Genomic DNA, 13838 nt, shown 5'->3' with positions numbered 1-13838 from the left:
TTGTGAGAGATGTTGAATTGCAACACTCAGGTCTACAGACTGATCTTCCCCTAACACTCCTAAAAGAAATGGAGAGCAATGTTGACTTAGCATCTAGAGTTACATCTGAGTCAGCAGAAACTCTGTCTGGGCAGGCAGAACTGAACACATGCCTCCCTAGTTGAAATAACACCTTCTAATATAGCACAAAAAGTCAGGTGATGCTGTTACCTAATATGCCTCCTTTTAGACCTTATTGATTACTAATTATCAGAAAATCTAATTTGGTCTGATTCAGCAGCCTTTGGTGAGAATTAGCAGTGAGTGTGGCCAAAGAAAAGGGACATTAAGGTTACAAAGGTGACAGAGTCACTAGAGGGTTTTGTTTCTTCTTGGTTTTCTTTTGAAATGTTGGCATTGCTTGGTTTTGGTGTTTTTTTTTTTTAATGTCAAATCAAATTTACTCAAAACTGTGAAAAGTTTTTGCTTGGCAAAAGAAAAACAAGATCTTGATTTGTGAATAGAATGATTCTGAAACTTCTCCACTTTAAACAAGAAACAAAGCCTTCAGATAGTGAGTGACACACTCCTTCCCCCTCCCCAGACGTGTAACTTTCTACTGCCTTCCAGGAGGCTATCCTTATCTCAGACTGTGGTCAAACCTCAGAGCAGTTGCCCATCCTGGTACTCGGGTTTCTTTTAAAGTGCTACAACACAAGTAACTGAACCCTCTTTTTTTTTGCTTTTACATGGCTTGATAAAGACTAGGAGCTGCCATTGTCACCCTTGAGGGCAGTACCTGAAGAAACTAAGGAAAGGAATGCCTGCTAAGTTTCTAGGGTTGCTCCCTGCCCTTCTGTGGATGCAGTCCCATCCTATAGAAAATACTTGAATACTCATTATGGTAAGAGACAAACCTGGAAATTGTACGAATAGATTAGTGCTTCAAGAGGGAGATCATCCTCCTCTTTTCTGACTCATTGCAATAAATAAATGATCATACACTGAATTGGTCTCAAAATGCAAAACTTAGGGCAAAGTTCTTCTGATGTTTAGAAGATGACTCTTACTCAGGGTCCAATTCCCTCTGCAGTTTTCCTCCTCAGAAGAGGTAGAAACGTGGCCTTACTTCCTGCTAGCATTTCAGTTAATGCTAGTAGTAGGGGTAATTAAAAGGGTAAAGCCTTCCTCTTCTCACCAAGCAATCTGTGAGATGAAACATTTGTGTCATGGTTTCCAGTGCAACAGCCATGAAACAGAACAGAGTAGTTGACTTTCGAAATTGCTGCATGTCCAGAGAGAAAGGCTGAAGTTGGGTTCTTTTTGTGTTTGGTTTTGTTTTATTTTGTGGGTTTTTTTGAGAAAAAGTTATTTAGCATCTGCTGAGCCAAAATGATACTTACTCAAACATCCCATTTAACTCACTCTTGTATATTTTGAGAATGAAGGTAGATATAGCTATATAGTAATATATATACAGTAACACGGAATTATAGCATCCTGAAAGGGTGGTCAGGGCAAAGGAATGTCCCTGGGAATATCCCTGGGCTTGAGTATAGGTGGCTGGCAGAAAAGTAGGGAATGAAAGGCTTGCCCTAACCATTTTAGTGGGGAAGGAGCCTGCGTGCCCCTGTGAGGTTGCGAGTTATGCTGACGAAGACACGTGCCTTGGGCAGAGTCTCCCATGCCAGACAGGTCAACACTGAAGGGTCAGATAAAATGTGTCCATGGGCAGGATGGACTCACAAGCCTCTCGGCAGTCATCCTAGGAGAAGGACAACTCTAAATCCAAACCCAGGCAGATGGAGCTCTTTTGGCCCTGTAAGGCCATCTATCCAAGAGAAGGATACTCTAATTAAACCTGAGGACCTCGCTGCCACCATCCAAGCTCGCTAGGCCCTGGCAGGTGAACCTTAGGATTAAAGGGTGGGTCCAGTTCTGTGCATGCTGTGTCTCACCTAAAAAATCCACTGCGGAGGCTTGAAGGATATACCCACATTTGTAAAGCCCTGTAGTGACAGGTGAGGGATGAAATGGCAGGTGATAAGGTGCACTGGAAGCCACAGACCCAACCCTGCATGCAGGAGGTTCAGGACATTGGTTGCCTGAGACTGACCCCGGAGATGACAGTCTCTTTTGGTAGCATCCTGAATGACCAAGCAGCCTTTTTCAAGGACAGCACTGCTTGCTCCACATGGAGAGGGGCCTAGAAAAGGTGGCCTAACCAAAGCTGGTTAGTTAAACCTAACCTGGTTTGTTAAACGTGGTCAAAGGGTATTTCTGATGCAGTCAAACAAAGATTAAGAGATGGTGAACTTGCCACCAGCTACCGCAAGAGAGGAGCCCCAAATAGGAGATACAAGGACTCCCTGAAACAACATCTCAGCCTTGGCCATATTGATCATCATCACTGGTCTACTCTGGCCTCCAATCGGGATGTCTGGGGACACACCATCTATAACACTGTTGATTCCTTTGAGAATGCATGCAGGAGAAAAGACAATGCAGAAAGAACCGTGTCTTGCCAATACCATCCAAGGAGTCTTTCCACTGTGCCTTTTGTAATGGGATTTGTCTATCTCACATTGGCCCTTTTAGCAACCAGCGCGCTTGTAGCAAATGTGGGTAGAGCCCTTCCCAAATCTTGGTTTGCGAAGCCTAGCCATGATGATGATGATGATGATATAGTAACAGAGATAGGTAGATGCAAAATTATCAAATTATTTTAAATGGTATAAAATAGCCATAGGTATAGTCCTTTTACTTGCATTTTGGACCGTGGAATATAAAATTGGGAGGATTTCTTTTGAAATCTATGACTAATATTTGTGCCTATATGCTTGTAAAAGTATGGTAGGCTGTGCAATTTCAACCCTTCTCTGAAAGTTGTTTTGCTTTTAGTCTCCAGGAGTTTCCCAATATAACCAACTGGTAAGCATTGCAGCCAGAATCCACCTTAACTTCCTCTTTAAGTTCAGTGTAACCAAGATTCATTTTTAATAAATGACCTTGACTGAGATTTGCCTCAGGACATAAAACTGTAAAAACAAGCCTAAATGAAAATGCACTATTGATCTCTATCTCCCATTTAAAAATTGAACTAACAGGGAAAGCCAGGATGCATCTTTCCATTTGCAGTGTAAAGACTTTTCTGGTTGTGCCTAATACACACTGGAATTCATACTGAGACAAGGCTGCTGACAAGCAGTTTCTAGACTTGTTGGCCTGATTAACATTCAGTGGCCACAGAGTTCAACAAGTAGAGCATCCACCATAGTTGAGACTTAATTGATGTGAGTTGTTCCCAATGTGTGTAGATGTATTGCCTGGATCTCAGCAAGGCAATTTTTCTTATAAGAAAGTCATCTACAGAAGAATCCATTCTTTGTGATTTGTTGTGCTTTCAGCAGAATAATGGAAAATATAACTTGGAAGGACCACCTGAAGTCATTTGGTCAATTCCATTGGGCTGAGGCAGGATTAATTCCAGTGTACCATAATGGACATATGTTTTGATAAGATAGGTTAGAAATCACTAGTAATGGTAAATCTACCATGTCCTCACATGGGTAATGACAGTACTTCTAGGAGCAGTTAGAAACTGTTTCCTAACTTCTTATCTAGAACCACCTTGCTGCAATTTAAGCCATTATTTCTTGTCCTATTCAGCAAGGATTTGGAACTACTTACACATATTTGAAAACTATTATATTCCTTCTGCAGACTTTTTTTTAACAGAGAAAACAATCTCACTTTCTTAAACCTTTTCCCTTAAGTCATGTATTATAGACCTCTTGAAATATTTTTCTTGCTCTTTTTTTGTCTCCTTCAAACCCCTCCATACTTGTCACGTGATGCTGTAGCTGAACTGGGATAGAATATTCCAGCCAAGGAGACTGAAAGGATTACTTTCTTGTGATCTTTTTACTTTTTGGTCTCATTCTTTCACATTCTAGTGCAATTTGCAAACTTCAAGTTTGCATCATCCAAGTTTTGAATGAAAATATCAGCACCTGATGTAGGAGAGAACCCAGTGGAATAATTTTCTAACCCCTGCTTCCAGCTTGATAATGAATAATTATTATCTACATTTGAGGACTAATCATCAAAAAGATTTTTATCCACCTCGTAACTTTAATATAGCAGTTATTAATTTAGCTGTGAGAAAACCCTGTGAAGCTTTTGGTACTCTTTTACTGTAGTCAAAATACATGACATTTTTTTCTGCTCCATCTGCAATGTCTGTTTACAAGGAGATCATACTGATTTGACATAATTTTTTCCTGAAAAATGTACATAAGTTGTTGCTCATATCTTTGATATCTTGTGGGTACTTATGCGCACATTTTCTCTGAGACACACTCTGCAGACTAGTCAAAACAGAAAAAACAGAAAAATGTTCCAAGGAAAGATGTGTTCTATCTCCTTCTTGTTTGTTTTTTTTTTTCCCCAGAAATTATTATATATTCTGATTCGGCCCAGCCTCCCCCTGGCTTACTACTGGGAGCAATCCTATCGTGAATTCTCCTATAGGAAATTCCTTGGGAGCACTGACTGAAGCAAACTGCCATTTATTGTTTTATTTAGAGAAAGATATACACAGTCATTCAAACTTTAGCCATTAACTTCCTGATAGAAATGGTAGTCTTTAAAAGTCTTAGAAAGGTTTGTAAGTGTTAGCAGAATTTCACCAAATATTTTTATCAAACTATTTATGGGCAAGCCCTCTAACACATGCAGATGTAGACTTCGATGAAACACAAAAGATGAATCCAATTCCAGTATTTGTACAAATATTAGTAATATTAAAAGATTTCTTACCGTGTAAAACCAAAATTTAACGATGGGAGCATTGTAAAACTCATAAATCTTTCTTCCAATAGGGATCATTCTATGCCTGCTCTGAACTTCCTCTTCCTCCTTCTTTCTTGAGGACTCGCCATTCCCTCGTCCCAGCATTGCCTAGAGGAAAGGATATATTTGTGTTCATATCTTTGTGAAAGGCAAATTAAACTATTTTTTGAAATGTCAACAGGAAACCGTTCAAAACTTTTCCGATTTCTTGATCTTTAGATAAAACCAGGTGACCGCAGCTGGGTGTAAAATGCTTTGTTCTCAGATCATCTTTTTTTGCAGGAAAGCTGCTGTTTAATATGTTGAAAACTGAAAAAGCCATGCTTTGGCCTCAACTCTCAGCTTCAGAGTGAAATTTCTGAGTGGTGAACAAAAGATGAGATGTGGACAATATTTCTCCTTTTCTCTCGTATGGACAGAAACATTTTTACCTGGCAACAGCTTTTTGTCATTTACTTCTATATAGTAAATAGAAGTAGAGAGAAAACATATAAGTTTTGGTTTTAAACAAAGAGAAGTTCATAAGGCTGAGACTGAGAAAGAATAACGGGAAAAGATGAGTTGGCAGTTTGCTGGACAATGAAGCCAGTATCTCCTTTTATGCTGATCACTGGATCTGACACAAGTCATGATCCCACAGTGAACTCTACATGGATGTAAGAGCTAGGAGGGCTCACAGCTGCATTGAGGCCTTAGATTGAAATATCCATGTACATGGTTGTAGCTTGTTCTATAGTGAAGTTCCAGATTACTCATGCAGTGCCTCTGTTAGGCTTGATCTCACTGTTACCACCGCAATTCAGACCCACTGAAGAGCTATGCTGAGCTCCAGGAACACACACTTAAGAGGCCCTCAGGTATAAGTGCAAACCTAACAATCAAAAAAGGTAATATTTTGTTTACTCTTCATTTTGTGGTCCACTGCAGAGAGGTGGAAGAACCAAACTATATAATCACTGAAGTTAGTGCTTAAAAGAAGGTGATCCTTTGTATTTGGAATGTAACATGATCTACTAAATGTTCATTCTAAAGCAATTACTCAGTTAATAATAGACTAAGAGTGGATTTTAGGTCACTGTGCCCTGAGCAAGTTCTTACTATTTAGTTTGTGGATGCACCTCTGGAAGGTAGCGCTACCGAACATGGAAGCATTTGTAAGAACTGAGACATGACTGTCCTGAGTATGCATGATGATGCTTTTATTTAAATGTTTCTATAATGTTTTTCTACAATAGATGAAAGCCCTTTCTACTTATGTTGAAGCAAACTTTCACCATCTGTGAAGTTGTTCTCATCTGGAACTTAAATATGTGGAAAACTAAGAGAACAATTAGATGCCAGACATAATGTCTTTCAATAACAAGGTCCCTCTTTTATCCATCTCTGTGCTCTCTGATTCAACAGGATGTTCAGCACGTACTTAGCTAACCAGTTACATGTGAGCTATTTCACCTTCTAGACCTGTGCAGGAACTGGTGATGCACTTCTCACATATTCAAAAGTAAGAAACACCACCTAACTTTTTCTTCCTTTTTCTACCCAGTGTGAATCTATACATATACATCTTGTTCCTGTGAAATAGTAATTTGTAATGATAAGCTCATGACCATGTTTTTCTTTCTTTCAGTCAGTACAGGTATTTGTAACATTATTAGGACTGTGTTTGGTCCAATATGGCTCCTGCCTAATATTTCTCTTTCACTTCAGAATATTACTACTTTCCACGTGCACCCTTATACTTTTGAATTTGACTATACATGGATGTTGCCCTGCACGTTTTTAATAAAATACAACAAAGATTCAGACAGAAACTAACCTGTTGGGACCCTCTCAAAACTATAGCCTGCTTTGATGTGGTTATATATTTCCTTTACCTTTTAATGGCTGAAGACTTTTAAGTTCATATCCATAAATGTAGATAAACCAACAAATATTAAAAATCTAAATGCTCCTCCTGCTGGTTTTCACAGAGCGCATAAAAACCCTTAAAAGTCCATCAAGATTTTTATAAAAAAAGGAAAAGGACAACGTGGCTGTTAAGCAGAGGAGAGGTTTTCTTCTAGTAAAGCAGATAGCTTGCAAGAATATGAGACTTACTGAATATAACTACAGTAGTAGAAGTTATACAACCGCCACAGAAGGTATCATTACCTGAATGCTACAAACCCAAAGTGATTCTTTGACCTATAGTATGGATTATTTATATGGGTGTGGGGGGAGGAGAAGTGGAATAAGATCTGAATTTAGGAAAATTATAGCCTAAGAAGGTATTAATTTCTTTGCTTCTCCCTACCTCCTGATACTGTTCAGGGAAAGCTGCCACCTGGAGTTACAGTTAGTGCAGCTTTTCCCAAGGCTTTGTCTCTGCTGTCCTCTGGTGCTCAGGAATTTTGCAGCAGAGTGAAAATAAATGCTGGCTACTTTAACAAATGAGCAATGCTGTGCTTTAATGTAAGGGATTATTTTGAAGAGTTCAAATCCTTCATAATTTTACAAATTTACTGATTCTGAGACAGACTTAGTTCTCAATGGAATCAGAGAGTTGTGGATGTTTTTATGGTAATGTTCTTTCAGTATCTGGATTTATGCTTTAGCTCATGAATTCTGATTTCCTATTTGCTACTGCTTTCTTGTTGATAATGATACTGTAATTTTATCTCATTATAATTATTTTTTAATTAATTGTATCTTCTCCCCTCCCCCATGCTACAGATGGGGAATTTCTCATGTGGATTAGATTCGACCTGATCTTCCTGACTATTAATTATACCTCAGTACTAACAAACTGAAAAGCTTCCCCATTAGAAACATTCAGAAATATCCTAAGTAAATGTGTCAACAGAATAACTGCAATGCCAAATGTGAATGAATGTTTTCCTTGGAGCAGGGTGCAACAGGATGGGAATAACTCAACACACTGCTCTGTGTGGGCGGCATCTCTCTCTCTAATACACGATTTTGTCCATGATTCACCAATGAGTCATGCAAGGTAAATTCGTCAGCAGCTCAGGCTCATTGTGAAGTACAGTACAACTGCATCATTTTAGCCTGAGGGGATTGATGTGCACAGAGTTCTATATGGAGATTTTTCTAATCAGGGTTTTTTGTTGCTGGGCCAGATTTTGTTTTATGTAGTTGAGGACCATTTGCTGATAAGGAACCAGGATAGTTTTGGGTTGTGCATTTTTGCATTAATATATGCTAATTATCCTAAACTATATTTATTTGTTCTATAATTAAGTAACAGGAATTTCAGTCCTGCTAGAATGATTATAGGCTCTTCCAATTTCATCCTAAGTGAAATCTAGATGCTATATAGAGAATTACCCTGTGTCTCCACAGAACTGGTGTGGAAATGGTCCATAGCTGAGTAGTTATATCTCTGAGCACGTTCTGCTGTATCCTACACTACGTATGAAAGTGCTGCCTCCATGGCAGTTGTTCTGGGGTTACTGTATTCTGCTTTGGAATACCAGTAGAAAAAAAATTTAATGCCTTTATTTAAAGATGTGTAAAATTGGATTTTCCATGTGATTGGTGGTTCTTCAAGGTGAATACAGAGGAGCAGGGTTAAAGTGCCAGAAGCTCAGTCTTCCTGGCTGCTGAGCAGGGCAAAAGACACAGAGAGTGCCAGGGTTGCTGTGTGGTGGTGCTATGGGAGGGTTTCCAAAATCCTTGGAGAAAGACAGAAATCTCTCCTTGTGGAGAGAGTCAGCACTTCTCCCTAGTGACCACCAGAAGTGTCTTCCTATTCCATCTTCCAGACGAGCTGAATGGGTGCCTTGCTGCTGGCATGTGAAATGCTATGAGAGTTATCTTCCATTGGGAAGGATGAGTTTGGCTAGGGCCACTAGGACATTAGTCCTCAGCCTTTCCTATGTTAAGAACTGTACTTTTAGTGATATAATATTTGGTTATTTCTTGCCATGGAGCAAAGGCTAAGCATACATACTAGACATGAACAATGTGATCTCACAGGCCAACAGCTACTGCTGAAAAGTCCTATCTCAGATTCCTAGACATGCCCATCCAAACTTTCTATTTATTGTGGAAAATTAGAACAAAATGAGCAAAACAACAACTGAAACATCTTCTAAAGGACTTAGATGACTTATTTGTGTTCTGAAGTAAAACAATGCACTGGGGAACTGTAATATACAAACAATAAGGCACTGAATAGGATTAAGGATGACTTCCAGAATCAGGGTTATTTTGGGAGGTGGGTAGACTGCTAGGGTGTCTGACTGACCTAAAATCATCTGCAGTTAAGGCCCTGATTAGGACATTTTAAAAGAAGAAAATGTCCCTGGCCTTTAGACTTCAGCTCCCTTCTTTTCCTCTGTGTCTAATATTTAGGATTAATGACTGGTAGTTCCATGAATAAATTGTGGTAAATTCCTTGGTGCTGAGGAGCATTGATGAAAGCAGAATTCAAGTGCTTTTGTGAGTAGCCACTATAAGTCTGTTGCTTAGCACCTAGGTGTTAAAGAAATGTGGGCCTAGCACTCTTACATATCTGTTATAAAGTTTAAAGCAGGTGTGAATAACAAGTAGCTTACAGTGAATAAACACAACATCTTCATAGTATATCCATATGTTGAGCTACCCAGCAGACCCTTTGAGAGGAGCACAAAGCAAATACATACTTGCATGCAGATGCACCCATGTGCAAACTTACTTTGCTGTTGCTGTAGTCTATGTGATCACATTATTTTGTGCATATGAGGTGTAAAATAGTGAAAAGATCACGGTAGGCCTGTAAGTCATGCAGTCTGCACAAGTGCAATCCAGAAGAAGAAATCGACTCTTGGGCCAGTCTTTAATCACCTGGGCTTAGCAGTGCAAGACATACAAGTCTTCATAAGAAATCAGTGAATAGACTTGACTAGATGAGATCTATTTATCTTCATTTTAGCAGAGAGAATATGGGTATAATATAATAGGAATAGAGACCTGAGAAGTATTCTTTGGGGATAACTAGAGAGAGAATCAGGCAGATTGTTTCAGTAATACTTTATTTGCCAGAAAAGGGTTTTTAAGGTGACCAAAATGATTTTTAATATATTAATTTTGCTTTTTAATCTTTAAGATTAACAAAGCTCAGAAACCCAAACCATGGAAAAATTTTGAAAATATTTTAGACAATCATTCACCAATTAAGTAAATGAATAAAAGAAAATTGTATTAATAATAAAAAAATTGTTTGGTTGTCCTGAAAAGAAAAATACACAGGTCATTCTGAATACAATAGTTGCAAACTACAGTTAGGGTGAGTGACTGATCTGTTAAGCCAGAGTTCAGCAATGGATTAAATGTTTATGATATAACATCACAATAAATTGTTATTCTTAATGAACTACAAATAAGGTACCCTTAAATAGTAAGGGATACTATGGCTAAAGGGAAAGTTCACAAAGCCACTATCCAGTCTTTCAGGCATTCTCTTATCAGTAGAGAAGAAATCTGACCTAACTTATCCCAGACCATTTGACTAAGGCTGGAACGACAGAAAACTTCAATCCAAAATATTTTCTAATATTTAAAACATGTCAGGTGACTAAATGTAACTACTTATGGCATCTAACCACAGATATTCAAAGATCTCTTTGCTAGCAATTATTCTCTCCTCACTACTGAGGAGCACCTGAGCAAAGAACCTGTGTCAGAAGCTCTATAGCATGGTATAGATTACATGCAGAAATACTAAGTCAGCAGTGGTGTACCAAAGATAGTTTTCAGTCTTGGTGGACTCCACAGGAACATACCTTATTTACAGGAGCTTGTAAAGAAAAGCCTGTAAAAAAAAAGTGTCTGAAACTTCATTAGAATGACGCACTAAATTTGAAGGAGTTCAGGGCAGAGTCAGTGACAGAAAAGAGTGATAGGACTGTCAGCACATGGAAGGGAGAAGAGTGGGAAAATCTAAGATTCATCTGGAAAAGCAGGTCCAGTGCACATATCACTTCTTTGCAGCAGGAGTTAGAAGGGAAAAAGGAAGCAGTATTGTAGACAAGAATCCAGGAGCTAACTGCAGAGAGATGGAAAAGACATCTTCCCCAAATTTCTCCCCATTGCCAAGAAAAAGGCAGCTTGCAAAGTGCTTATTTGATTTGAATAGGCACTTTATAAGTGGATCAGAAGCCAGGGATAGTAAATTGCAATCAAAAGCTAATGAGCAGAGAATGCCCCATTGCTTCCATTGCTGCTATTCTGACTTCTGGTCCTTCCCAACAGCTGGGTTCTTGCCTGCAAACAGGTCCTGTAGGTGGGTCTTGTGGGCTGCTCCTTCGGCTTTCCTGCATATTGGGTCCTGTAGGCAGGTCCTTCTGCCTGCCTGCAGTCGGGGTCCTGTGGGCAGCTCCTGCTGTTTGCCTGTGGGAAACAGTCTGGGTTTTTTTTTTTTTTTTTTTTTTTTAAACTCAGCCAGGAAAATCCCTTTTACTTCTATGCCTCTATCCTGACCAGCTGAGACTGAGTTTTAAGCCTTTTCAAAGACATCACAATCAAACCCAAACAAATGCAAAACAAACTAGCTAAGGCAGATCTGATAGCCTGTATGCTACTTGCCCAAATTAAAAAGTGCCAAACACAGAATAAGAGATTGGAAGTAGATGACTTGTATAATTTTCAAAGCTTTAGTTGTTTGATTCCCTTTGTGGTGCAAATTATTCCTCTGAGGCTATGTTATTAGTACAAACTAGTCCCTCCTTACTTAAATCTGCTGAGCAACAGAAGCTGAGCTGTCTAGGTGCTTGTTAATGTCTTCCGTGGGTTAAAAACTGGATGTATGTTTGTATGAGAGGTAATGACCACAAATACAAAAAGAATTTTGAAAAAAGTTTTCATCATTTTTCTGGCCTGTTTGCACACTTACTTGCCCTCTAATGAAGTTAACTAAAGGAAAAAAACCTCTGGCTTCTATGAATTATTAGGCATTTCCAACAAAAGGTAGACTTTACAAGCTCCTTTTCCACCAGAGGGGACCACATATCATGACTGAGTGCTTCTGAAATCTCATTCATTTATTTCAGACAATGTGGCATCAAATTGAGTCAAATTATGAGATATTACACCAGAACACGATGCATCAACATCACCATGCACTGCTGCAACATCAAGACAAAATGATGGCAACTTGTATGGTTTGAGTACCCATGGAGGAGAGAGGAATGTGAAGAGTGGTATCCTATCATCTGCTAAATTGAGCCATCAGACAGTCTGCAATGCCTACAGAGGTAGGAATAACAAATTGACAGTGCTGAGGCTGATGATTTATTGTCAGCACTTACAGTGAGTTCCATGTCTTCCTCATCTTTTTCTTTCACTGGCTTCTCTGGTTCTTCTGGCTCTTTTTCTTGAAGATGGATCTCACTGGCCTGGGACATGTAGGGCATATCATCTTTGTTCTTGAACTCCAAGCTGAGGATTGAAGGAGGAAGTAGAATTCCTAGAATTACCTAGAGCAATAATAATAACAATAATCATCACAGAAAGTAGATATGGTCATAATGGTTACTTAGCATCAAATAGAACAACTCCCTTAGGACATTCAGGAAAAGAAAGATGTATGCATGTGAGTTTCTACAACAATATAGCATTTGTCATTTCGGATAATGCTATCACAGAGTAGTGAAACAAAGCATATAACTTCTACTAGTGTTGTTGTGAATGCTCTTGAATATTTTATCCGTTTGTGCCTTATCAGATGCATATTGCTACATACTAGAATATATTTACAAAGTATTATATAAGGTCAGTGGTAGGTGGGACCACACAGGTGTTCAGACCTCGGACCTGCAAATTTCTGAATTTTACATAATAGAAAATATAAATGTAAATTACACACAAACAGTATTAGTTTCTACACAGAGGATCAATAGGTCTCAAGCTCTCTGTCCATGTTTAGTGCACATAGGTAGTCAAAGTGTGTGTGTGCTGATGTGCTTAGATATGTGGTCCCCTTGGATTTTGCTTCAGTAACCAGGCAGCTGTGTAATGGTCATGTTAATGCCAGGTCTTTCCTTTCTGCCTTCCCTCTCTTATGATACAGGAGTGTAGAAACCACTAAATTACCTTGTGTGGATATATAAGTAATGAACAATGGTTGGGGTTAAATCCTTAGTATAACTGAATAGATATCATAATAACACAAAGAGAAGTAACCTGTCTGTATTCATATGCACAAGAAATCTCCAGGTTATGCTGTAATCTCTTGGAGAATGATTTTGTTATAAATCCCTCCCTAAATGACAGTGAAACCAGATAGCTTGTTGGTCAGGGAGGATGACTGCCTGTGCTCATCATATCAGCAGACAGCCTGTGTGTTGTTAAAACCATTCAAGTTTGCAATTAGGAGCAGCTAATGAATGCCGTGCCCTGTCTCAGAAGAGCTACTTACACTGCTCCTGCACTCACAAAAGCATGTGTCCAGGGAGAGGGGGTTACAAGCAGACCTGGCTTCACAGAGAGGCTATTTTTAAGAACAGGCATGATTAAAAATTGCCTCTGCCCCTTCCATTGGTGCTATACATCTGCAGCAAAAATCTAAAGGATTACATTCAGTCTTCCTACCATTTGTCAGTTTCAAAGGGAGAACCTGGTTCTTGGAAAATAAACTATGACTCATGCTTGCAAATTTATTTCTTTGCCATACTGCCTCTTGCTCTTGTAGCTTGTAGCCTGCTTTAAACGTGCCCTGCTAATGAGCCTCAGTGGAGTAAAACACAGACTAGAAACTGAATAAAAGACTCTTGTGAAGCCCTGATGTTACAAGAAGCTGAAAAGAAAGAGCTGTTACCTTCAGATATTCACTATGAAAGAAAGGTCTATTTTATGGCTTAAGAGATGGATGCTGAAAAGAGGAATGCTGAAAAGTAGGAAGTCGGTTGCTGCACTCTTCCCTGTGCACTCAGGTTGAATATCTGCAAAATCAAGCAGGGAACAAAGCAGCTGTCCCTCTGAAGGGCAACAGGCCTGTGAGTTAAGTCAGAAAATAGGTAGTAGAA

The 13838-nt window shown here is 39.1% G+C and overlaps 1 protein-coding gene across 4 annotated transcripts in view; it reads right to left on the bottom strand.

The window, feature by feature from the left end:
• Positions 1–13838, bottom strand: part of TRPM3 (transient receptor potential cation channel subfamily M member 3) — a 409575-nt gene that overhangs the window by 35473 nt on the left and 360264 nt on the right. For 3 of the 4 annotated variants that reach the window (XM_018085992.2, XM_018085991.2, XM_018085990.1), the window contains exons 17-19: positions 12123–12290; positions 11080–11205; positions 4801–4941 (exon numbers count right to left, since the gene is read on the bottom strand). In XM_018085992.2, the coding sequence (XP_017941481.1) occupies positions 4801–4941; positions 11080–11205; positions 12123–12290 (435 nt within the window). The remainder of the gene's footprint in view (positions 1–4800; positions 4942–11079; positions 11206–12122; positions 12291–13838) is intronic. The other variant, XM_018085995.1, reaches the window with a different exon arrangement.

This window comes from Manacus vitellinus, unplaced genomic scaffold (genome assembly GCF_001715985.3).
Source record: "Manacus vitellinus isolate BGI_N305 unplaced genomic scaffold, ASM171598v3 scaffold_9_pilon, whole genome shotgun sequence".
Lineage (NCBI taxonomy): Eukaryota > Metazoa > Chordata > Aves > Passeriformes > Pipridae > Manacus > Manacus vitellinus.
The sequence above is the reverse complement of the archived record's forward strand: the minus strand, read 5'-3'. Positions and strand labels throughout refer to the sequence as shown.